At 48.8% G+C, this 24855-nt stretch overlaps 1 protein-coding gene across 1 annotated transcript in view; it reads left to right on the top strand.

Moving 5' to 3' along the window:
• Positions 1–24855, top strand: part of LOC135921231 (nose resistant to fluoxetine protein 6-like) — a gene marked incomplete at its 5' end in the record, with an annotated part of 119101 nt that overhangs the window by 34698 nt on the left and 59548 nt on the right. The window contains one exon of the mRNA XM_070529432.1: positions 16580–16659. Coding sequence (XP_070385533.1) covers positions 16580–16659 — 80 coding nt within the window. The remainder of the gene's footprint in view (positions 1–16579; positions 16660–24855) is intronic.

Here is a 24855-nt window from a genome sequence, read left to right as displayed (position 1 = left end):
ACGCCTTCCCTTGATGAACCTGATGTTTTCAGTGACCCGGTTGCGAACTACAGCAACGTCAAGTTGCCCATGAAGCAAAGTCAAATACTCAAGTGTACACCCGCTCCTTGCAACATGCCAGAGCAAGTTTTAGTGACCACCAATGAGGAGGCCCATGCGCTGCAATTAATAAGCCGAAGTGATAATAATGTCGGCTCGATCGTCTATGGAGAGGAGAAAACACAGCCCTGCGTGTTGCTTAACAAGCATAATAATTGTTGTGCAGTGCAAATCGAAGAACTGGGGTGCACCGGCATCGCTGAAATTAAAATAATGGAGCTCCCTGGAAGCAAGCCGGTTTTCCAACCACCATGCCGCAGCTCTTACTATGAAAAGCGGGTACTGAAGGACATTACTGATGAGCTGAAGTCTTGTGGATTAATCCGTGACAGTAGTTTCCAGTACAGCAGCCCTGTTCTTCTCGCACAGAAGAAAGGATTTCGCATACAAGAGGGTGATCAACTACCGCCGCCTCCGTGGCCACAAACAGTTAAGGACACAGGACAGCCCACGAAGACGCAACCTAAACACAGAGGCCCGTGCATTGTTACAGAGGTGCTGCCTGCAGACACATATCGCATCTCGAACCTACCAATATCGAAGGTGTCGACGCGGCCAGACCATGTCACGAGCGCCCATGTAAGCCAGATGAAACAGTTTAAATTGGCGTCGGACAGCGAGTGCGGAAGCGAGTGAGAATGATGAGACTCTCTCGGGACGAGATCGTGCAGGATGGTCGAGTGTAAGCAACGAACACTGCGCCTTCACTACAAGACCCTGTTATTCTCGGAAATCGAGGTGCCTGGAGGACATTGAGGAGACAGTCCCACAAGCGGCGGGCTGCATGCCTGCAGCCTCGCCGCCACCCCTGGTTCGACCCCCCTTCGCTGACCGCAGGCATCTCCCTCCGCCTCGAGTCCCGCGTTTTACGACCCTGGCGGTGTACAGTAGCCTGTGTCGCAGAGAGAGTAAAGTGGCATTTCAAAGAGAAAGGTTGTGTGTCTGCTTGCTCCCCCAAGTTCGCGAGGCGCCCTTGTTGCGTGGGAGCCGCTTGGGGCGATTGTACGCGTGAGCTTTACTTTGCGTCGCGTTTTCTGGCCCACAGTGGCACATTCGCGGGCCGCTCTCGGCCAGAGCTATAGTGCGCGGTTAGCTAGCTGAGTCCGCGGTAGAGAACTCCCTCTTTGTTTACACTGGATTACAGATATCTTTGTTCAATATAGCGCATAGTCCAAGTATACGGCACCAGCGGTTATACGTCGTTATATATATCAGCGGTTATAATAATAGACGTTGTGTGACGTGACTATGCGAAGTCGTGTTGTGGCGTTAGCCCGTTTTCTTTTACTTTTTCGAGAAAGAGGATGATAACCGAATTTTTTTTTTCGGTTGTGTTCTTTCCGTTCACTACGACTCACTCGCACGTCTTCCGGAAATTTTGTCCTCAAAAATAGTCATCGCATTCTTTTTATGCGATCCCTCTCATATATTATGGCTGTATACATGACAAAAAGGCAATGTCGAAGCACACAGCTTACATGTGTATCGTGCTAGTTCACCAACCGCAGTGATCGCTGTGTTGAGCAGCGCCATCGGCCTCATGCAGGAAGGCTAGCGTAGACATATGGTAATTTCAAGCCTACTAGACTTGAAATGCGCGAGAACGATGCCGGCGCATCACAAATATTTGATAGCGCCTGCCGCTTAGATATTTCGAGGTTGCCTTAGGATTGGCCATGCACGAGCATGCGCTCTTATGTTTTATGTTTTACTCCCTACGCCAATCGATCAGACAGTGAGCTGATTCACCATTTAATGCTGGTAATACAGAGACACCGGCTTTCGTTGCTGAATTAATACCGATATAAGGAAAATAGTTCACAACATATGCACTCACTGATAATGCGCGTACACCGCGGCTGATTATGCGCATCACATTTTTGCGCCCCCAAGACATATTTCTGCGTACTGTAGTTACCGATGCATCGAAAGGTTTCCCTGACGACCTTATATGAACAGACATGGCGTAAATTTAACAAAGTACGATCCAAAACATTCCGAAATCGTTCCGCAGCACGCGACCGCAATACGTTCAAACAGCGCCGCGCCGGATCGCCCAAGCCAGAGAGGAGGAAAGGCTTTCCGCGCGCCCTATCCTCCTCGCCCGATGAAAAGGGCGAGCCGCCACGCGTGGACACATCTTCCCTGCCCCTGTGTGCAAGAGCACGCATGCTGAACGTTTCTGTATCATTTTTTTTGTTGTTGTTGGAGAGCACCGCTCACCCGTAACGATGTATTAAACTTTTCTGGTTATTTTTTTATAACACCTCGCCTTTCCTGCCGAACCCTCTCGGGTGGTCAGCCTGGTTCGAGCTCCAAGCAAGCGCTGTTGCAGGTAACAAAACCCCGTCCCCTTAAGAACTGGTAAGCAACGGTGGGACATGGATCAACGAGTCTCGTCTACCAAGTGGCGACTGAATGCAGCGTTTGCGATGGTCTAAGCCATATTCTTGGCTGAAAGGTGTTGATTGTGAGACTTTCTCAGCTGAGTTTTGCAAGATTTTGTTGAGAGGTTTGAACAGAACGGGTAATTGGAACTATTGCTGTCGCCTAGTTAGCTTGCGGCAAAAAAGTTGTGTATAGTAGAAAGAGCAGCACTAGAAACAGCCATGAATTTGAAGTCACTGCGTAAACTAATGTTGTTGGAGCTGGCGAAAGAGTCGCACCTTGATGTCACTGACGAACTCCGAGAGCCAGAGTTTATTAAGGCTATTCTTGATCGAGAGCCTCTAGAGACCTTACCAAATGCCTGGAGTTCATAAGAGAGATGGAGACAGAAAGGGCGTGACGAAAGGGAACATGCACTTGAATTGAAGCGACTTGAGCTAGAAATGGAACGCACTCGAGCTACAGGGCAGACGGGCGAAAGAAACAGTGCAGAAGAGCGCGTATCACTAAAGATGACAGAGGCTCTTCAAAGGAGTACTGACACAAAAAAAACACGTGGTTTTTGCTGCTTTATTAAGCAGGTAATGACCCAGTAATCACGGCACGAAACCTCATTTACTTCAGAGCGCGACAGGTAATTATTTGCAGTCTTTTTTGTAGCGACCAGTCGAAGTTTCGGTTCCAGAGAGCAACGAGACGGGACAAACGGGAGTGTAAACAAAGTGGTCACGTGTTCGCAAAAAGCCATGACGTATGGTCTGACGCGCAGCCAGCGTGCGCTACCAACTTGCTGAATATTGTCGTGCGACTGCCGCATCGGTCGGACGACCGCAGCCAATGACAGCGCCGGTAGCGTGAACGTCATGGCCGCGTGGTAGACCCGGCGGGGCGGGGCTGGCGAGCGGGTGCCTCGCCGCTCCGATCATGTCTGTTTTTTTTTTGTTTTTTTCTCTCCCTGGTCGAAACGCGGGCCTCTTTCGCCGCTGACGGCGGCACATAAATGCGCTACAATTTGTTTCTGACACGAAATAACTTCTAGAATAAAGTGACCTCGAAAGAGTGGTGCGAGTTATAAAACGTTGTGCGTAATAGTAAATCGTTGGCGTGATTTCTACTCGGACGCGGTAAGCGCAGACGCGCCAGCAATCGTCTGTATACGAAGCGGTTCGCCTGACTGGCCTGTTTACTCTTCGCTACTAACGGCACCGGGAAAACTAGCCGTATTTTCACTAAAGAGAAACATAAATGTTCAGGCATTGATTGTGCTGACGAATTTAGGCGCTTTATTACGAGTTGCGGACGCATCTCAAGGACCTTCGGCCCCGGATAGACGGCCGGCGAGCTAGGCCTACATCGTCTCCCAGCGATCGCAAGCTCGCTTGGCATGCTCGTTCGCTTCTGTCGGCGCCAATGAAATCAAAGGAGCTGCAATTTAAGCGTGACATATCTGTGCACACGTTGTGCCGACTAACATATGCGCTTCGTTATACGAGCTGCAAGTGATCGTGTCACAAGCGCAGCCGGTGTCGGATTCGATGGCCCAGCGACCTATGCCTGCCGGCTCTTGGCCATCGGCGGCTGTCAATGGATCCGATACTGCTAACGCGGCCATGCGGAAACACGTATACAGTGCTCGCATAGACGTGTTTATATTGTCATCGTTTGTTTTAAACAAGATAGCTGTGCAAATACGGTTGCTTTCACTTTGTGTTCGAAGTTACGCAGCATTCCGAACTTCCACGCAGGGGCGCCGGTTCTGGGCCGCCGCTTGCTCATTCGTACCATGTGTCCCGAATCGCCGCATGCGGCAAGTCGCACACGACGCGCCGTACTACAGATCGCACGGAAAATCACGCCATGTGTCTCGCGCTTTAGACGTGGCCAATCACTTAGCGACTCAGATATTGCGGCCGGCGATGGCGAGGACGAGCCTCAACAAAACCCTCGCATCGGCCACAATCAATGGTAAGACACAACAAATCGGCGTTGAACGTTGTGGCAGCGCAGTCAAGCTGATAGTGTGGAAAAGATCCCGATGGACACGACAAAAAACAAAAACTGCAGTTGCAGCGACACGGAGAGCGTCCCACTACAACAGCTAGAACGAGCACCAACACAGGAGAAGAACACATGTAAGCCGCATGGCAGCCAACGAAAATTCGTGACGTAGCCACATGACGTAGCGTTTTCTTGGCTATTTACAATCCCGGTTGATGTCAATGTCGCGAGGTGCTCTGTTTTGCGGTTGGCTGCGCGCACGTACTTTAAAATTGATTTTAAATATGTTCTAAGCGATATTCTCCGCTGACATTTTATAGACGATGTGTGTGTGACCAACTAAATCGATCTCACAAGTTATCTCGACTTCAAATTTTTGTGTCAGTGCTCCTTTAAACTTGGAGAGGAGATTGGTTCTTCCTTGGTGAACTTCGAGCGCACGGGCAAGAAGCAAGGGTTCTCCTGTGAATTGTGGCCACAGCGCCTGCTCACACTGTTACCGGGCGAGGCAACAGACTATAGCTTAACTCGAAAGCGTGGCAGTTTGGGCGAGTTGGTATGTCATGACTGTTTTAGGCTTGTAGCGCAGCTCAGAAAGAGCAAAAAAGGAAGGAGGTAGGGGTAATCAAAGGGAACACTCTGTTTTCCGTTCCCTTTTATTACCCCTACCTCCTTCCTTTTTTGCTCTTTCTGAGCTGCGCTACAAGCCTAAAATAGCTTAACTCGCTTAATCGCTTACTTGCTTATTTAACCAGAGAGGAAGCTGAGGATTACGATAAGGTAAAGCCCAGTTTGCAGAAGAAGTATATAGGCTGTCATCGGAAGCATTGCGGCGGAAGTTCCGCGAGATAGAAAAAGCCAGGAATGAGCCCCATACATAATTTGCAAATAAGCTTATGTCGAACATGGAGGAATGACTCAAGGAACAAAAATCGTATGGTGATCACGCGAAAGTTGTTCAGTGCGTTGCACTTGAACAATTTTATAACCGGCTACCTGAGAAGCTGAGGTACTTACTGCGTTCCGGAAGATACAGCAGCGGAAGATACAGCAGGTGTATCGATTTCATCTGCTCAAGCTTTGCAGGCAACGGGAAGCAGTTGTATTCATGATAGTAAACGTTCCCGAAGCGATTCCGGTAGAGCTTCCGGGGCTCGTGTCAGTCACTAACGGAGAGGCTAGGGAACAAATAATTAGGTAACCAGTTTTTAAAGCACAGCTGGAACCTGAACCAATGACGGAGATGCAGGAAATCCTGTAAGAATTTCAAGACTTACTTGTAAATAGGCCCGGAAGGACATCGGTTCTTACACATTACGTCGAGCTCACTTCTTCGGAGCTTGTACGTTCAAAGGCTTATCGAGTGCCGCCGCGCCAACGTGAGATTATGGATGCGGAGGTGAAAGAAATGTTGACTCTATGTGTGATCGAGCGTTGCGAGAGTGATTACACGTCAACTTTCATTTTAGTTGAGGTACTGGGCTAGAATCCGCGTCCTTGCGTAGATTACCGCATGCTAAACGCGATCACTAAAGATCAGATTTATCATTTACCAAACATCGAAGAGCGCATCGACAAAATTAGCAGCGCCCGATGCATTTCTATACTGGATCTAGTTCGAGGCTACTGGCAGGTTCCGCTCACAGAGCGGGCCGGCTAGCAGATATGCCGCCTTCATATCTCTGTTGGGAACGTTCCGCCCTAAGGTCCTGAGCTTCGGTTTAAAAAGGCACCGTACTGTTTTTTAAGCCTTAAGGATAAAGTGTTGCGAGGACAGGAAGAGTTCGCGTTGCCTTACTTATATATGATGTAGCGATATACTCTGCATCCTGGTCGGAGTATACACAACATCTGAACGCACTGCTGGCCCGCTTGCGTGAAGCAGGCTTAACCATCAAGGCACCAAGAGGACAAATAGCGCAAACGGAAGTGATCTATCTCCATCATGTAATCCGACACGGTCGTCGCCGTCCCTCCAAACTAAAGGTGGCGGCGATATGATATTTCCCGCAGCCTCGCACAAAGAGCGACATCCGACTTTTCTTAGGGCTCGCCGGGTGCTGTCAGCGGTGCATCCCTGGGTATGCTGAACTAGCTAGTGCTCTAACTGATGCCCTTCGAAAAGCTGAGCCACAGAGTGTCCTTTAGGACGAAAAAAAGGGATAATCTTTGAACGCCCTGAAGAGCACGCTGACGAGTCAGCCCGCACTAAGATGTCAGGACTACACGAAGGAATTTCTGGTTCAATACGATGCGAGCGAGCGAGGCATGGGCACCATACTATGCCAAAAGAGAGAGAGCGACGAGGAACACCCCGGCCTTTACGCAAGTCGGAAACTCACTAGTCGAGAAAAGGCGTAGAGCGATACTGAAAAAGGGTGCGCATGTCTCGTATGGGCTGTTAATAATTGCCTTGCTATCTTGCGTGCTCGAGTCCAAGCCCTTAGATTGAGAATCGACTTCAAACGTTTCGTTAAGCTCGTGTTTTTTTCCCTGACGTAGCACTGGAAGGGTCTCATTTGGGGTACGCAGTTGGGTTGTGCCATGTCTTGTGAAGCGTATAACAAATTCATGCATATGTTTAGTGCTGCTGTAAGTTTTGTAAAACTGTCAGTTTTAAGTGGGAAATAAGCCTGGCGGAGTTCAGCGAGAATTCGATCGCGCTTGTTGACTATGCGGCTGACTCTCGGTGTAGTTCTGCAGACCCATGCTCTGAACGGGAAACTGCGGCAGACCCTTCTGAGGGATCTAGACATGGACCGAGGCGTTGAGTGACGTTAGTGAACACCCAGTGTTTTGTGCTCAAGAAAGCTGTGCGACAACCGACGACGACTACAAGCACCAACCTGCGTCATCCCTCTGGCCAGAGGATGTCATCACCTACCCATCGTGATCTCCTTCGGCTACGGGAAAGACTGTTGCGGTTCACTTAGTGCAGCAATAAGTGGAACAGATACCAAACGCCTGGAACACGTCATGCCTAGTCGTCACGCTCATCAACTTGAAAATACTTGTCCGTCGGGTGTGTACGTCAGGATTATGCGCGGAATGTGCAAATCTTACTCCCCTCTGTATTACGTTGAACCCCTTTACGCCAAGGAGTGGTTTCCCTCCCATAACCCTCTCTCTGGGTTGACCCGGCGTGGCCTACGTTCACCCCCTCTACGCCAATTAGTGCTTTCCCTCCCACGACCCGACGTGTTTTGACAATGCCTTTTACCCGGGAGCAAGAGAGAAAGACGTTGTCCGGATGCTGGAGGGTATAAGCCAGCGAGTCGCCATGTGTGGGCACATCTTATCTGCCCTTGCGTGTATGCGCACGCACACTGAATGTTTCTCCATGTTTTTTTTTTCTTGGAGTGCGCCGATCACCCGTAACGATGGGTTAAACTTCTGTTATTTGTTTGTACAACACCTCGTCTTCCCTCCCGAATCCTCTCCGATAGTCAACCTGGTTCGAGGTCCAAGCAGACGCTGTTGTAGGTCAGAAAACGCTGTCCCCTTAACAGCTCTTATTAGGAGCAAGTTGTGACGTTTAATATGTCGTGCTGCTTTCTAGGATTAGAGGCGGATAAGAACATTTTGTATGAGTTTGGTGTGCATCGTGGCCCCTCTTTTACTGAGCCTGAAAGGGAAAAAGTAGTCATATCGTGGCTGATCTGAAGCATGGTACGTCCCTTTTTGATGGAGCTTTCGTGTCAGGCCCGTCCTTTGGCAAAATATGCAGGAACGTTGATGAAAGACATGTTCTTGGTAAGGCTGTGTACAGTCCCGTGAGAAGTGTGGATCATTCCGGGACAAGTCCCAACTGTACATTACGAATATTGGGCTGTCCGTAGCAGCTACTGAGAGTTGTACTGGTCGAATGGTCAAACCTGACAATTTCATCCATATGTCCGAATATACGATGCAGTAGTGAGGTCCAGCCTGTGTCAAGCATTCTTGCATCACTAATGCGAGACGCTCTTCGTAAACTAGCTGCATTAGTTTGCCGGTTATTTTAGGCATGTGGCCTTCCATGGCTGTGTAAATCGGATAAGTTAACCCTGAAGCGCTGAGAATGTGCCCTGGTGTTTCTTCATGACTGGCTTTATTGAGGGCGTATAGTCCTGCATGATTGACGTCCAATACGTATACTACTTTTAAGCCGACATGAACGCCACACTGTTACACTTTTATAATAAGTATAGAATTTATTCATCAAATCTCTGTGATGAACGCACTATAGATCCCCATGTGTTGCTTCTGCTAAGATAGGCAGGCAAATCCTAATGGCACGGCTTTCTTTTTCTGAAGGTTGCAGGTCTGCAGATTGTACAGATTCATGCATGCAATGACATGTTGGCGTTACTAAATGCTTCTACTGCGGCTTTTGTTATGCAACGTTTCTTTGTTTGTTAGTGATTCATACTCGAACGCGCAACTTAAACAACTGATGAGGTTGTTTGTATCAGTGCGACCATTGGTTTTATCTTTCTCGAGGCAAGCGGTAGGAATTTTCGTAGCAACGGCAAAGAAGCACCTACCAAATATGTGCATCGTTTGGACTCCGGGGCATGAGCCCCTGCTGAGAAATGAGGCAGCCGATGCACCCGCCCGAGCTCACGTTCAGCGGGCTTTCTCACAGGACGCGCCACGGAGGATGAATGAAGTCCCCCAAAAGTACACCGATATCTGCAACACTACAGGCTAGGCAGAAGAACTTACCCACCACCTCACCCCAACTTAAACAGGGAAGAGGCAGTAACCCTTAGGAAATTGAAAACCAATACCTACGTCCCCGGTACCTTATTGCGCCGAATCTTACCCACTTAGCACTCAGATATCTACACGGACTGTGATGTCCCCGACACCCTATGCTATATGGTATGGCGATGTGTACGTAAACATGGTAAGAGGCCAAGCTATCAGACCCGGACCGAAGGAAACAGTGCAGCCTGATCGAACGGGCATGGGAGATGGCCCCGACCCGCGGCTACCTGGAATTAGGAGGCCGCCCACCGTGCTTCCTCAGAATAAAAGTTTATCCTCTCTCTTTGAGACGCCTGGTGTGGCTTCTCTTCTGTATACGAAGCCAGCAATAAGTTCCTGAAACAAACAAGGGCGACAAATTCTCCCTGGTTAGGATGTTGCAGAATTACACGAATCAGTACCGAGAAAGGATTTGTCACAGCCACAAAAGTACGTTTCAGTGCATTTCGAAGAGGGAAGATCGAGTTAGCATCAGTATCGACATGTACGGTAGAGCGAGGAGACGCCGCACAATAAGGAATCCTTATTTTTGGTAGGCAATCGGTGCCGCTGTCGGTGCCATGTGGACTTTTCTCGCGCGCTTTACAGGGACCCTACGGCCTCCTTGGCAATAGCTGCGTATGAGGAATTTCTTCCCCAGAATTATATCTGATTGTACGGACAAGAAAGAACGAATACCACCGGACGTTCGAGAGTGCATTTGCATCGCACGTGTCCCGCGCAACATGCATCCCATATATCACAAGAGCAGAAGACAGGCTAGAGCCAACGCCATCAAACGAAGTTTCAGGCATGACCCGAATGCCCGCTACACCGACGCGGCCAAGTATCCGCATCGAAACGCGTACGCTCTGAGCGTCGTAGACTCCCAAGGCTCCGAGCTAGCATCGGCAACCATCAAGGCACGCAACCCGGAAACGGCTGAAGAAGCGGCAATCGCTCTCGCCACCACCACATGCACAGACGCAGCGGTTATATTCACCGACTCTCAGGCCGCCTGCAGAAACTTCTTGGGGGGCCGCATCTCGGCCGATGCACTCAAGATACTAAAAAGACGAAGCACTCCGCTCCCGTACACCTGCGTAACGTGGGTACCCGGACACGAGGGACTAGAGGGGAACGAAGCGGCCCACGCCGCTGCCCGCGAGCACGTCAGCCGGGCTCCCCTCTCCCCACGCGCTCTCGGACCCGTGACAGAAGAGGCGGAGGTCGTATCCACCAACTATTCGGCCATTTTGCAACATTACAGGCTCGAGCGTCGAGTGTACCCTCCACCGCACCCTAAACTCGACAGAGAAGAAAGCCTAATCCTTAGACGCCTGCAAAGTAATACGTACACGCACGGAACGATAATGCATCGCCTCTACCCGACGCTCCACGGCTACCTCTGCCCACTTTGCAACGTACCCGACACTCTGGCACACTTGCTCCTGGAATGCCCGTGGCAGGAAGGCAGCGAAATGCAACCAGAAACGCACGCAAAACGAGCAATAGAAGCAAACGACCTATTCGAAACGTGGGAGGCCAAGCTAACCCTCGGGGACCTGGAAGACCAGCGACAACTCGTCGCCAGGGCCAAGAGGGCAGTCGAAGCCAGAGGGTTCCTGGACTAAGGAGCCCTCCCACCTTAGGGTGATACCCGGCCTCGCTCGGGACACTGTTTCGTTTAATAAACGTTTCTCTCTCTCTCTCTCTGTTATTTGAAGCGCCTTTAGAGTTGGTAAGCTATAACCTTGTTTAATCTTGTTTCAAGTAGAAACGCCTTAGAAAACGCGAGCTTCGTTTTGCGTATGCCCTAAATTCGTTGGTATAGGAAAATAGCTACATAGTTAAATTAACTTATGGGGTTTAACGTGCCAAAACCACTTTCTGATTATGAGGCACGCCGTAGTGGAGGACTCCGGAAATTTCGACCACCTGGGGATCTTTAACGTACACCTAAATCTAAGTACACGGGTGTTATCGCATTTCGCCTCCATCGAAATGTGGCCGCCATGCATGGCCGGGATTCGATCCCGCGACCTCGTGCTCAGCAGCCGAACACCATAGCCACTGAGCAGTGAACAGGGCAACAATGTCAGTGTTCGCTACTGAGGCAGATATAGAAGAAGATGCGAAATGTCTATTACGCGCCATCGAAGAAGGAAATCCAATCTATATCAGTCGGAAGCGTAACCAATCCTACATAGTGGGTAGGAGCCACATGTTTGATAGGAAACCACAACAACAATGAAGTGAAATCTGCGCAACCGCGGACAACAACCACGACAAGGATGTTTTGAGGCAACAACGACAACAAATCAGCAAGGCTGAGTTTGTTGAACTATATGTTAAAGGATACGAAGCCAAGCGAAGACGCCAAGAAACATTGTCAGAGACTTTCTAGTCTTCTGTGTCTCCCCTGTCTTTCTATATATACATAGTTGTACTCGGAGATTTGATTGTTCATGCTCGTCGTGTTTTATCTTCTTTGTATCCTGTGACTACGTTCAGAATTTTTTCTAAGCGCAGTTCCTCAACTCAAAGCGCAACTATTCACCTCCATTGCGTTGTTGTCTGCTACCCGCGTGAAGCACCTTGGTTGTTCTGTGGGACCAGCATATGAACGAAGGCAGCTCAGGAAAGAAAGACGTCGAATCTTTGTCTCAAAACATTATAGTACGCGCGTACTCAGCGTGCAAGGAATGTTGCCGCGGATAGAGCACGACTCATTAGAAGAAAATCCCCGGACTCTTCGCGAAGAAATAATATACCTTCGTGATCAACAGAAAAGATGCCCCAGCAACTCCAAGCCTCGAGGGAGAAATTGCAGTGACACACTCTAAAAACAAAGAGAGTTCCGAGAACTCTCTTCGAGGGAGTAACTGCTTGTACCATATTTCACTCCATTTTTGAGAGTAGATCGACCCCCTTTGAGCGAGAGTAGAATAAATCCCCCTGACAGAGTTTATTACTCCACCGCAAAAGAGCGCTCGTACACTTCCGCAGAGTGCTAATACTCTACCCACAAGGGTAATTACTCTCCCAGACCGAGTGCACTCTTAAAACGGTTGAACCCTTTGGGGTGTACATTTGTCTCACAACAATACCAATCTGCCTTGATTGCGTTTCCGTTCTTGAAAACTCGGCGCTCTCTAGTTTCCTGTCGAGAATGCCGTGTCACGCTGATAATGCGGAAGTCATTCGTGACTGGGAAGTACCGGGCTCGCAGCGTTAAAGAAAGGAAATGCGGGCAACACAGATGACGAATATTGTTATGGGACAAGATAAGCCCCAAAGGGTGTAATTTTCTTTAAAAATGTGCTTCTGCCCCTCCAAACCGAGTGCTTGTAGTCCCTTAGAATACAGTGCTAGTATTCTTTTTTTTTTCAATTTTTCAATTGCAAGCGACTCTATGGCTTTTTATTGAGACATAAAGTGCACACCACGGCGTACACAGTTAAAGGCCTTGCTCCTTGCTCCCGCTTCGGCAGACGCAAGCGGTTCTAATGAACTGGTTCCGTGAGCATCTACATAAACGATGATCACTTCTTCAAGCTGGGGTACTCTGCCCCCAAATGCTTCACCTCCCTGGGACCTAAAATTAAATGTAAAAATAGACAATAGGGAAGACATGAAAATCTGTCTGCTTCAAGTCAGCATTTAAAGTACAGCATGACAGTGATTTGTATTTGCACCCTTGCATTTATGTGCTGTTAAATTATGTCAGCAACTAACCAAGCATGAGCTGTTGCTTTTTACAGAGAACAGAGGCACTGTGCTCTCTGGAAATATGTATTATGTCACTAAGCAAATCTGCAATGTTAGTGTACCACTATTTTTTGTCACATGGAAATGTCTGTTGAGAGGCAAGACAAGAAAGCAGTCACTTCTCATAAAACTTATAAACTTTATTTAAAACAGATTTCTAACTTTTCAATTACACTTGCTCCTATGCGTTTGTCTCCGGAGAGCATACTTAATCTTGACTTTCCCATCAGAGACATTAGAAATAAAATACCATGTTAAGATGACTGCCAACAGCACGTGAGAATTTTCATCTTGGCGTAACATACTGTATTTTGAAAGTTTTGGTAACATTTAGTCAAATGGTGCACCTTTTACCCACATTCTACTTTTCTCGTCCAAATTGCATGGCAATGTATTTTGATTCTTTGGAGTACGCTCCTCTGCACCATATGTGGAGTCGTGCAAGGCTGGCTCTTTGACATCCATGTGTCCTTGCCGCTACCTTCCTGCGTTGTGTAAAGCGGGTGCCTGAAAAATATCATGTGCAGAAGTCAACACGAGGACATGGTGTAAAAACAACGAGATAGTCAAGAAATAAGGTCACTGCACTAGAGCCTTAGCACTTAATCCTTCTACTGAAATGCATGCGAAACATCTAAATGACTAAAATAGTCAACTGCTAAGCCAACTTGAATTTTTCTATTTAAAGAAAAAGAAATAAGCGACAGTTGATCCTCGTTCAGCACCAATGTTACAATACTCCTACTAATAAATCGAATATTGGTCGTTGACAGATGTCATAAGTCTGTCATAGCCTGGCGTGTCACAATCACCACTTGTGACACATCCCAAGCACGTGCCCAGTGTGCACCCCGCACCATCTGTGGCTGTGCCACTGCTCAAGCCATAATTTGAGGATCGTACCTGCAAATATAATGCCCAGAAGGGATAAAAATATGGTCCTCCAGTTCCATGGATATTACTGCATGTGCCAATGAGAATGGGTAAGAGAGCTTGTTATGGCAAGTTTACCCACATTTCAAGACTAACAAGAAACAGTTCACTGCAGCCTGCATCTATAAGCTTACTAAAAGGCATGAGCTCATTTTCATTTATGAGGTACGCAATATTGTTTTTTTCTTGACAGACTCATCTATTGCTGCAGCTTCAAATCTAGCATTCTACATTCTTGAAGGTTTGCAAATGTTGCAGTTAGGCCGCAGTTATTAGTTTATTAGACCAATTATTTGTTTTGTGTATGACATACGACTGGTCGCACAGAATTAAGGCAACGTTTCATTAAACTTTATTTCTCCAGCAAAAATATCAAAGCGATAAACACATTGTGATCTGCCAAGCAGTAGCAAAATCCACAGATTACGCTTGTAACCCCCAGAGGAAGGGTTATTTAACCCTTCGTGTGACATAACTCTGAAGCGCCAGCTCATAATAGCAAATGTACAGCAAATGCACTTGACCAGCACCCTTTCACATTCGCACCATACTCGAAAACCGCAACATGAGTCATAAAATCAGACATATAATCACACCATTTCAATACATAAGCAAAAACAGCTCAGTCTTATTCAGCCTAAAAAATAAATTCCTCATGCGCTTTCGGAAAGTTCACTATAATGCGCCCAGCTGACTTCTTGCGGCATGCAGCTGAATGCCGGTGGCAAACTTTCTAACTAGCACTGGCGCCGCACGTAACTTCAGTGGTCGCACATTACCCATGGGCGAACGACAACGTCAAGCGCGCGGCTTCTTATAACGAAAGCATGTGCTACCAAAATGACCCCTTCTGTTATGTGACTCCTTGTTTCAACAGTGTTCCGCACACAGTAGACTGTCAAACCGAATAAATTAAAACACACAAAACGCACGCTAAGCACGCTCGGCGTAGGCTCGGAATCATAGGCTGGTAAACGAACCATGTTACGCGTCCCCTCGCCTCAGGTCTCACTGAACATACCATGGTTCTGGCAGCGTTTGCGATTTTCAGAGTTCTTACGGATTGCGGCAAGTGATAAAATCACATGCAGTTATCGCGACGACTGGCTTTTTCAATTCACATCCAGAGACACAGCGCGCTTGCCTAGTCCGTTGTCGATAGCGTCGACTAAACGTCGCGACGACTTCCTGGTGATAGCATGTCATATACGCTAAATGTGCACGTAAGTTAGAATTCACTTACGGTGGAGGATCTCTTGTTATATCCAACGAATGACGAACGACTGTCCTGTTTTCGCGGCGACGCGAGATGGCTGACACACGGTCTTCCTTGGATGGCCTTCGTTGCTGCTCGCTGGGCGGGTCACGTTCTCCGGTGCTGTGCTGTTCCGCAATGTTGTGTGCGCGCGTGGTGGGGCAACTCCGAGTGAAAAGGTGGAGCGCTGGCTCCGCTCTCCTTAGCGCTGTGGCTGCCTATTCTTTTAGGAGCAAAACAGTGTGCTATTTGCTCAGCGTGCGTGAGTGATACATCACCGTGTTCAGGGCCAGCCTCCTACAGCCGAAGCAAGAGCTTATGCTAGATTTTGTTCTCTATTGCCGCAAGAGCACAAAGGGCATTCTACTCTCTCTCAGAATGGCGGAGTGAAAAGAACATTTCAGACTTTTTGCTGACGGAGTGAACAATGCATTTCACTCCACTCAACAATTTGGGAGAGTAAAACAATGCTCTGAAGAGTAAATCGGCCCCTTTACTCCTGCGATACTCTCCCTAGTTTTTAGAGTGCAGTGCTTGTCACAGCCCATTGGCACTGAAAAAACGCTTCATAGGACTCCTGCTGAGCGAAAGCAGGTACAGGGCAATTTTTGTTATTCGCAAGGAACAAGAGAGGACGCGTAATGCCGGCACTTAGACAAAAATGTCGGTACAGCATACCGACGGCTGTGAGCACGCTCAAAGAACGAGTAATGGCTTGCACGGTGTCTACACGTCATCAAAAGCTTTACTGAGCGCCCGCACCCTTTGTTTGAGACTGGCGAGACACCACGAAGATTCGCCAGTGACCAAATAACATTTCTCTTTGAGCAGGGACAATATTGACGGAGTGAACTATAAGGACAACAGCAATGTGTGCATGTCACTGAGGCACACGTGCCTATTACTGGGCGTTGCCGTTCAGGATATGGAAAAGAACGCAGATGATTCACGGTACGTGTAGCGTGCAGGTTTCTTCTGCGATTTTCTCAAGCGGCGCTATCCGCTGCGCGGAGGCGCGGCGGAATGGCAATGCGTCGCGCCACAGGTTTTCGCGTGTCTTCGCGGCACTCTGTGCTGCCAAGCCTGCGCTAGACGCTCCTGCATACTTCAATATGAACGCACATAAATCATTAGGTACCGTACACCTGAGCGACGTATGGCGCATTCTGTTAACATTTGCATGAGCTCGCAAAAGGCTTTTTAGCCCCAATTAGGCTGTGGCTGTTCGAAATCACTTGTTTGTCGTAGTCGTCATGAACACGTATTCCCTGAGAAATGCGCCCACACGTGAAGAAAATAAGGTGCATTTCGTACTTACTTAAGCAACCCCTGCTCCAAATGCCAGCCCATAAGCCATTTCAATTTCCACTAAATATATTTCTTCGTGTCAATTACTTCTTTCAGTGCCTCAACCACACCTGGTACTCGGCTGTGGACTTCCAGTTTTACTTCATATCGCCGGCCATAATCGTCGCTCTCTACAGGTAAGACATGGCTACTCCAGTGTACGGCTTTAGTTTACGTAAATGCCCCCTGGAAAAATATAACACTCTATGTGAACCTCGCATCGCTCACGCAAGTCGTCGAAACACCATGCAGCGCTTTGCATGATCCTTCCTGTGCACAAGTGCTGGATCGAGCGCTTCAGAACTTGCACTGAAGCATTCAAGACAGAGTTAAAAGCGTGCCACCACAGAGATTAAAAGCAAAAGAAGCAATTTTAGATGCAAAATATACCTACAGTCGTAGGAAAAGATGTTCATTCAGGGGCCCTATAACGTAAAACTATTCCAATATGTTTCTTTTCCAATCTCCTGACGTCAAATTTGCGTAACCACCGACGCAAGCACCGGGCGGTCACCCGCAGGGTTGTCTGAACAGACCAAGCAAACGCTCTCCTCGTTCATAGGAGGTCACTTTCGTTTGCTTGAAAAACGAATAACATTGCCTACACTGAGCGGCTTGTCGTATCTAATTGGCTGACAAGAGGCGAGGAGAACGCTCAAGGGGAGAAAGATCCGCTGGGGCAGAGCCAGTGCACTGAAAATCGATAACAGGATGAAGAGGGTGATGCCGGCGTCTGCCATTGGTCGGCTTTCCCATACTTAGCTTGTGGTGGCTGGTCGAAAATCACGGCGGCATGCAACGGAAGCTTAAGAATGACGCTAAAACTGAACCTCAGCAAAGAAGAGTTGGCAGAATGAGGTAGTAAACGTGCCGAAAGTGCTCAAAAACCTTACACGGCCAAGCAAGAAGCTTTATTATACGCATATACACCCATGCTCTCCGGCAGGTGCGAGTAGCCAGCGTCTCAGCGATCAGCGGCAACCAGTCATCTTTTATTCCTTTCGGAACGGGGCAGCCTGCGGCTATTCCGAAGAAAATTGAGTTTTGTTCGGCATATTAATGCATCTTTATCGCGTACACGTCATTTTGACGCGGTGAGTTTGTGCGGTTTTGTGACGTCGCGTTAAAGGCAGGCGAAGCGGGTGCAGCCCGAAAATTTTTTACCAATAGCCGAGGGCTAAAGGCGAAAAGGGGTCGAATCACAAATAACTGTTTTTGTTTTTTCTGTCAAATCATGCATAATCAGTGTGTACACATCGCATCAGATGGAGAGGTATCGCGATTTTCGTGACGTCGCGTCGCAGACAATGAAGTGGGCGAGGTCGAAAAAAAGTTTTTGACGAATTGTGGAGGGCTGATAGCAGAAATGGAATAGAAAAGTTTGGAATAGTTTTACGTTATAGTGCCCCAGCACTTGGCCCAAGATACCCTACCGATCTTGCGTGCAGGATCTAACATTACCACAGTCTATCAGTTGCCCTTAGGCCAGGGTCGCATCCACGCTCGGGCTTTGCTCCGCATATGTCTACATTTCTTTTATGAACCAAAGTAAAAAAAATAATAACAAGAAGAAAAACGGAGTTGCGTACAAAAGCTGCCTTTCCCCGGCGGTTAGTATAGACTGACAAAAACACTTTACGTTAATTTCGTACTTGCAATGACCCAGCAGGATACTAAGTCTGGAAAAACGCAATTATTTTAGTCTGGTTTAGGTGCATTCCATTATTTGAATTTTTGACAGACAACGAAATGGCCCATACTTGACGTAGTATACAAGACACAGTATACTTGTCTATAGAGCGGGAGCGGTGTCTTCCGGCGTGCATCAATGCGTTGAACCATAGCTGCCGCTGGTTCGAGACAAACTTGCTTCTGCGCATGCGCTGCCAAACAAGCCAGTATCGGAAAGGTGGCAGCCACAGAAATGTAGGATAGGACACAGACATCAATGAAACACAGTCTTTGTGCGGCTGTCTGCCCAGCGGGCTATATTCAGTGCATTCCGACATTTTTCTCTGGGTGTGATGCGACCGTCATGGCACTATGGGTGAACATGAGCTCATGAGGCACAAGTCGCTTGCTTAAGGCGACGCGATCTTGACGGTTTGTTTTAAACTGCCACTGAAGCAGCGACCCTCAAGCTCTTGACCAAGCAAAAGCTTTTCTCTTCATTAATAATTAAGCCATTATCTTAACATATACGATTAATTCGTTCATCGAAACGTCTTTCTTGTGCTTCGTCTTCTGCGTACAAGTCGTCGGCCAAACGAGGAAGGATTCATCAATCCAAACAGCGGAATGAGTCGCCGTAGCAGGGCACGAGCACAATTACAATTGCGCTGGCGTAGTAAATATACGCGACAACATGACGCATGCCTACGCTGCAGCAAAAATCCGAAGACCACTCAGCACATCTAAGCCGACATGTGAGCCGGCATCGCCGAAGCACGCACGCGATGCCGTCAATCGGCGCGTATACCATACTGTAACGGCTGCCCGATCCGCCGTGGATCGTACGACAGCCAGAGTGGGGGCGCCCTGCTGTATGCGATCGTCCGACGTAGCACGCGCCCTGTCACTGCGTGCGACCAGCTGGTGAGGAACACAGAATTGAACACACTTCAAGTGTGTTAGCTACACTCGCCCAGTATTAATGCATTCATTTAATGCTTTCGTGATATAATATATATATTTTTAAACATTGAAGCAGAAACGAAGCTTTTTCTTCTGCCTTCTCTGAAAGCTCACGTCACTTTAAGGTAAATGAAAACTTCATAAAAGTCCATTGGAAGCACGTGCCGAAATTTAATACATGAGTCGAGGCACGCGCTTATTGGTATCAGGAGTCCGAAAACAACACGCTGAACATACCGTCAATATGATGACAAGTCAACGTAATGTAGGCTCGCCGCCTGTAACTGTCGGTCCACAGATCGTACGTGACGGCACGGAACCTTGACCCCTCATTCACCATTTTCTTCACCTGTTCGTACATGGCACGGTACACATCATCCTGCGCTGCCCTCGACAACGTCGTTCGACCAAGGAGTTCTTGGAGCTCTCTGATGACTTCATATTTTATGAAGAAGTTCTACAGAAAAGAAATAGTCACTATTCGTTTACACTTACAGTATTATTATAAAAGAAAAGCGTATAAACAGCGCTATAGCTGTCACCCACCTGTAATCCTTCGCCATTCACAATGTTAAACGGCAGCAGGTCTCTGGCGATCAAGAGGACGAGGTCTCTGGCGAGCAAGCTCTTTCTTGACGACGTTGTCGTCTTGCACCTGGGAATCGTCTGGAAAATATGCTTCACCGTCGCGGCAGCCCTAGCTGCCCCCTTCTTGCAGTCGTCTTGTAGTTTGTGGGCATCCATCAAGTGTCTTTGCAAGTTCGACGTGCTTACTGTGCTCGCGTAGCGTTTAACCTTGCAGCTGCGGAGGAAAGAGGAAAATATCTAAATTCTCACAATGAAATGATAAAACAGCTACGACCAAATTTAATAGTTTAGCTCCGTAACGAACCAAAGGTGCTCTACTCACGATTCAAACGGCTTTGAGTTTTCTTTTAATTATTTGGTCACGCAGCTCTCGCAATAGTAGTCACTTCCAACTGTATTCTGCTTTCCCCCAGTGAGGTACACCAAATGTCCAAAGTGTCTCCAAACAAAACTTGACTTCACCTTCGAATGCAACGGAATAATTCGAAACCTTCCAACCGGCATCTTAAAGGGACACTAAAGGTTACTATTAAGTCAACGTGGACTGTTGAAATACCATCACAGAAACCTCGAAACGCTTGTTTCGTGCCAAGGAGAGACCTATTTTAAGAGAAAATGCGTTCTGAAGCGTCCGCGTACCTCTAGCGCAGTTCAAATCGCCCGCCCTCCGATCGAGGAGAACTGACATCATGGTCTCATAGTGACGTTGCGCCATCGGTGAGTAGAACGGCGTCCGCAGACGGCGCTACGGCTTTTCTGCGCAAAACGCGAACGCGCGGCCAGAAACAGAGCCAAGACGGAGCCGACAGCAGAGCGAAAGCGGGAGTATGGTGGCTAGCGGAAGGAGAAACGAATTACGTCCCACATTACGTCCCACGGCACACGGAGAGTCCGTTTTCGTTAAACTATAGGCTGCGGCGAGCTCGCAGCGTGGTCGGCGTGGTCTGTGAGAAGTGACGAGCCTTTTCGCACTCGCAACAGGGCATAAAAAAGTGCGAATCGACGCAAAACTCGGCCTAGAAACGTGCTTCACCACAGCTGACCCAGATGTCGTTTCCTGCACCGCCACCAGGCGCCGCTACTATACCTCAAGCTCTAGCGCAAGACGCCCATAAGCTGGTACTTCATTCTATGACGCAAACTTCGACGCTCGTCGCAATGGTCCCTGACACCGACAGATTGGCTCGCGATGGTGGGCTCAACGTCAACGATTTGAGCACCGACGAGCGCGAGCTGCTGCTGAGGGCTCGCACTGCCGGCGTCGTTGCGTACTACGACGGCGACCTCGACACCGGCTCTCCGGAGCGGGAAAGCAACGAGGGCTTCCCACGACATCACATGGACGTGGCATTCTCGCTGCTTGTTCCAAATGAAAGTTTCACGAGCCAGCAGAACCCACACAGCACGACGCGATACCGAAACTACTGAAACTCCAACGCGTGCGCGACGCAGTCGTGCGCGCAGAGCCGAGCGAAAACGAAACCTTTCGACCACCTATACTACTGAAGGGTAACGTCAAAATCTTATTTTTTGTTAGAACCGAGTAGACGTAGACAAGTAGGATTTTCTTCCGTCTTATAATCGAATGAAATGATATTTTTAATACGAGTAGTTGAATATTAGTAACATAAATTACGGGGATACCTTTCGTCATCGGTTTAGTACCGGAATGTCGCTGGGGGGTCTCAAATCGTGTCATGCATTTACCTCAATTTCTCGGTTACTAAACCTCTGTTCGCGATTATATTGACGCCTTAGACGTTCTAGAACATTGCTCTACCACTTTATCTTGACTTTCTGGTAACCTTTAGTGTCCCTTTAAACACTTCGGGGCTAGAAAACTCCATCTCGCTAGTTACACGTACTTTCGCGCTGATGCCGTCTTCGGACATGTAGCCGATTCCAGCCGCAGAGCCCACGACCGTCAAGTCGGGATTCCCACATTCCGAGACTACTCGTTGCGCCATGTTGCGTTTTGCAGAAGTTTCGGAATTGCACGTTGCGCTGCCGCGCGGAGAGCGGGGTTTCTTTTGTTTGTTTTGCTTCATTGCTCAACTCCTTGACACGATTATCTGCCTCAGATAGAGAAAGGAATGAAGAAAGAAAAAACAGAATTTCAAATGCAGGCAGATTTCAGGGGGAAAATATATTTATCCATATTTAGAGGGCGCGCCGATCACGCCGAGTGAAAACGTCGGCGGCGGCGCGCCGACGCCTCGGCGCACACCTTGTAAGGTTTGTCGGACGATCCCACCGCTGGCATACAGTTGTAGGAGTTGTCGGAAGATCTCGCCGATGCCACCATTTGTAAGGGTTGAAGGTCGTAGAGAGGAACTTGGGAGGAACTAGGCGAACAGGGTTTATTTACAGTATTTACATTTTAAACAAGAGATACATTCGACAGGCTAGCGTGGCTCCCAAATGGAGCACGTCAGACGAATATACAGCACATAGCTTACGAGTGCGAACATGAGCACAGAGCACGACGACGAGCACACACTAGCAGCCGATAACAGCCGCTTAAAAACACTCCATTGGTCCTGAGTTCCCTAGGTGAGAGAACCGTTCGACCAGTCATCTAAGTTGACCCGCCGGTTGTCCATTATCTTGAGTCTTGAAAGGCGCGTCGGCTCCCCGAGCTGACCCCCGCAGCGCGGCTGCCAGTTGCCCATTGTCTTACGCCTCTAAAATCCAGAGCTGCCTTTCTCCTGTAAAACTCTTGCTTGGGCTAGTTGGTTCATGCTTGAAGTAGTAAAGGCAAGGCGCAGAAGACCAGGACTCAAAGAAAAAGAACACAAACGACAGGACCGGCGACAGGACCGGCGCCACGAGGGTCAGCAGACTGTGACGAATCCTGGGGCCCACGTACCGCAAAGCACCCTTTTGTTAAGGAAGCTCTTCTTGCTGCCGAGAGAGACCATGAAGACCCGGCAAATCAACCAACAATACGTTGGGTGCCAAACGTGGCCCGCCCTGCTGCCGTCACCGGTTCTCCGAACGAGGCGCATGGTGGGTTAGCGCTGACGTCCTCGCTGGTTCTCCGAAGGGCGCCAGCACTGCGGGTCGATCGAAGCACGTGCAGCGGGCTGAAATAGCTCTGCAGAGCAGTACTCCTGCAGGCCGATCCTAACAACCTCTACTCTTGAGGGTCGGCAAACGCAAGGCGCGTGGGCCAGAGCTCTCGCACGCAGGCAAATGTCGCGCGCAGGCAAATGTGCCTTTATAATTACCACACAAAATTGCTAGCCATTCAACCTGACGAGAAGTGGCCAAACATTACTGATAGCGATGCACCGCAGGCGGCCGCTCCCACGATGATATTGCCGGTATCGATCGTCGCCACTCGTTCATTCCACTGCTTAGTCGCACCTGGCATAATGAAACTTCCAAGCTGCCGCCTCGTGGCACTTTTCATTTGTAAATAAAATGTCCCCGGTAGTCGTAGGTTCTAATGTTGCGAGTGTAAAAAGTCGCAATACAATTTCATCGCTGAATTGCTTAGAACACAAATGGGCGACACCTCCCAAGAGCGATGCAAACGCTGTGAGCATGAACCAATGAACAAAGCAAATTTGCCGCACGAAAAAACCCCGAAATTGCGGCCGATGCGTTGGCCTCTCGGCCTCTATATTATATGGCTGCTCATTGCTTATCATCGCATCGCACCCGCCCCGAATTGTGGCAGCAAACCTTTGCGTATGTAGGCTTAGGGAAACGTCATACAGCGTCACAATGACGTTGACGAAGACATCTTACCTGTGACGCTACTTACGTGTGTTTCTTCACACAATCAACACAGCAAGATAGTGGCCATCTCAGGAGATCACAATCTATTCGCGGTATTCCCAGTTCACTACAGGTTCTCCTGCGCGCATGTTCGCTTTCTTTTTTAAAGGTTGTTGTGCCTGCCTGGACAAAAGGCACTTCATCGTCGAGCGTGCAGCTATGCAATGGCATCCTCGCTTCATCGACTGTTCGATGACGAAACCAGCGTCACCTGAAACTAATTATGCGTCGTTACTAATTATGGTCTGTTCCGAGACCATAAGACCCAGAGCTGACAAACGAGATGTGTTCTGGGACCTCATACTGCAATGGGTCATGGGCCACATGCGTCTCTGAACGGCAACGTCATTTTTTGTGTATTTCCCGTGTGACACCAGCGCCCGCCGTCACTACGACGGGGCCCGACGCCGACTGCTGACGGGAATACACAGGCCCCCTTCAACGTGACCACAACCGCCGCATTCTTTGGAAGCGGTGTGGTGACAGTTGTCGTGGTTGGGCTCGGGCATGAAATAGATGGTAGCTGGCCCATACCATCGTCCAACTTATCCACGCTCAGGACGTTGTTGAAGGGAGACTTGTTCACATCGGGAACGAGGAATATGGGATTTATTTATAGTATTTACATGAGAACGTTGCAGTTCATCAGTCTAACATGACTGAAAGAAGAATGCACCCTGAGGAGCCTCCAACGGCTCCTTAAATACTCTGTCCTCTCTAGATCCCTAGGTGAGAGAAAACGGCCGTTCCACCTTCGACCAAGGGGAGCGTCCAAAGTCATCGTCGTCGACTCGCTTTTGAGGGGGAGGGTTTACACAGTCATGTTGAATTCCAATGGCGGAGTCGGAGCAGCCGACGGACTCCGCGAGCGAGCACTCGACTCTGGCGCAGAGCAATGCCTCCTGATCCGCGAGTGGAACACAACCTGCGCCGCCGGAGCAAGGCGGAGGCGGAAGTTCTATCACCGAGTTACCCAGGATACCTTGCGTGTTGTCATTTCATTCCGCTGTTTGCTCCCAGCGCCGCTGCCCCGGTCACTTGTCTCTTCAGCGCCGTTCACCTGGGTTTTTTTTTTTTTTTAAGTTTGGAATGGATATTTTGCCAAGCTAGCAGCAGCTTTTGCTTCCTCTCAAGTCGTGACCAGTGGCGCCTCCTAGCAGACAAACGTGGTAAAGGAAATACGTCACGCAGAGTTTCGGTCCACTCCGCCGATTTTGGCGGAGCATCTTTTTCTGCTCCACAGACTGACTCCCACTCTGAATCCCCTCCGACTCTCTCATTGGAACACCTTACTCCCACCCTCACTCTGCCATTGGAACAAACTT

Source organism: Dermacentor albipictus, unplaced genomic scaffold, assembly GCF_038994185.2.
Source record: "Dermacentor albipictus isolate Rhodes 1998 colony unplaced genomic scaffold, USDA_Dalb.pri_finalv2 scaffold_21, whole genome shotgun sequence".
In the NCBI taxonomy this organism is placed as follows: Eukaryota; Metazoa; Arthropoda; class Arachnida; order Ixodida; family Ixodidae; genus Dermacentor; species Dermacentor albipictus.
Note: the sequence above shows the minus strand (reverse complement) of the source record. Positions and strands in the feature narration are given on the sequence as shown.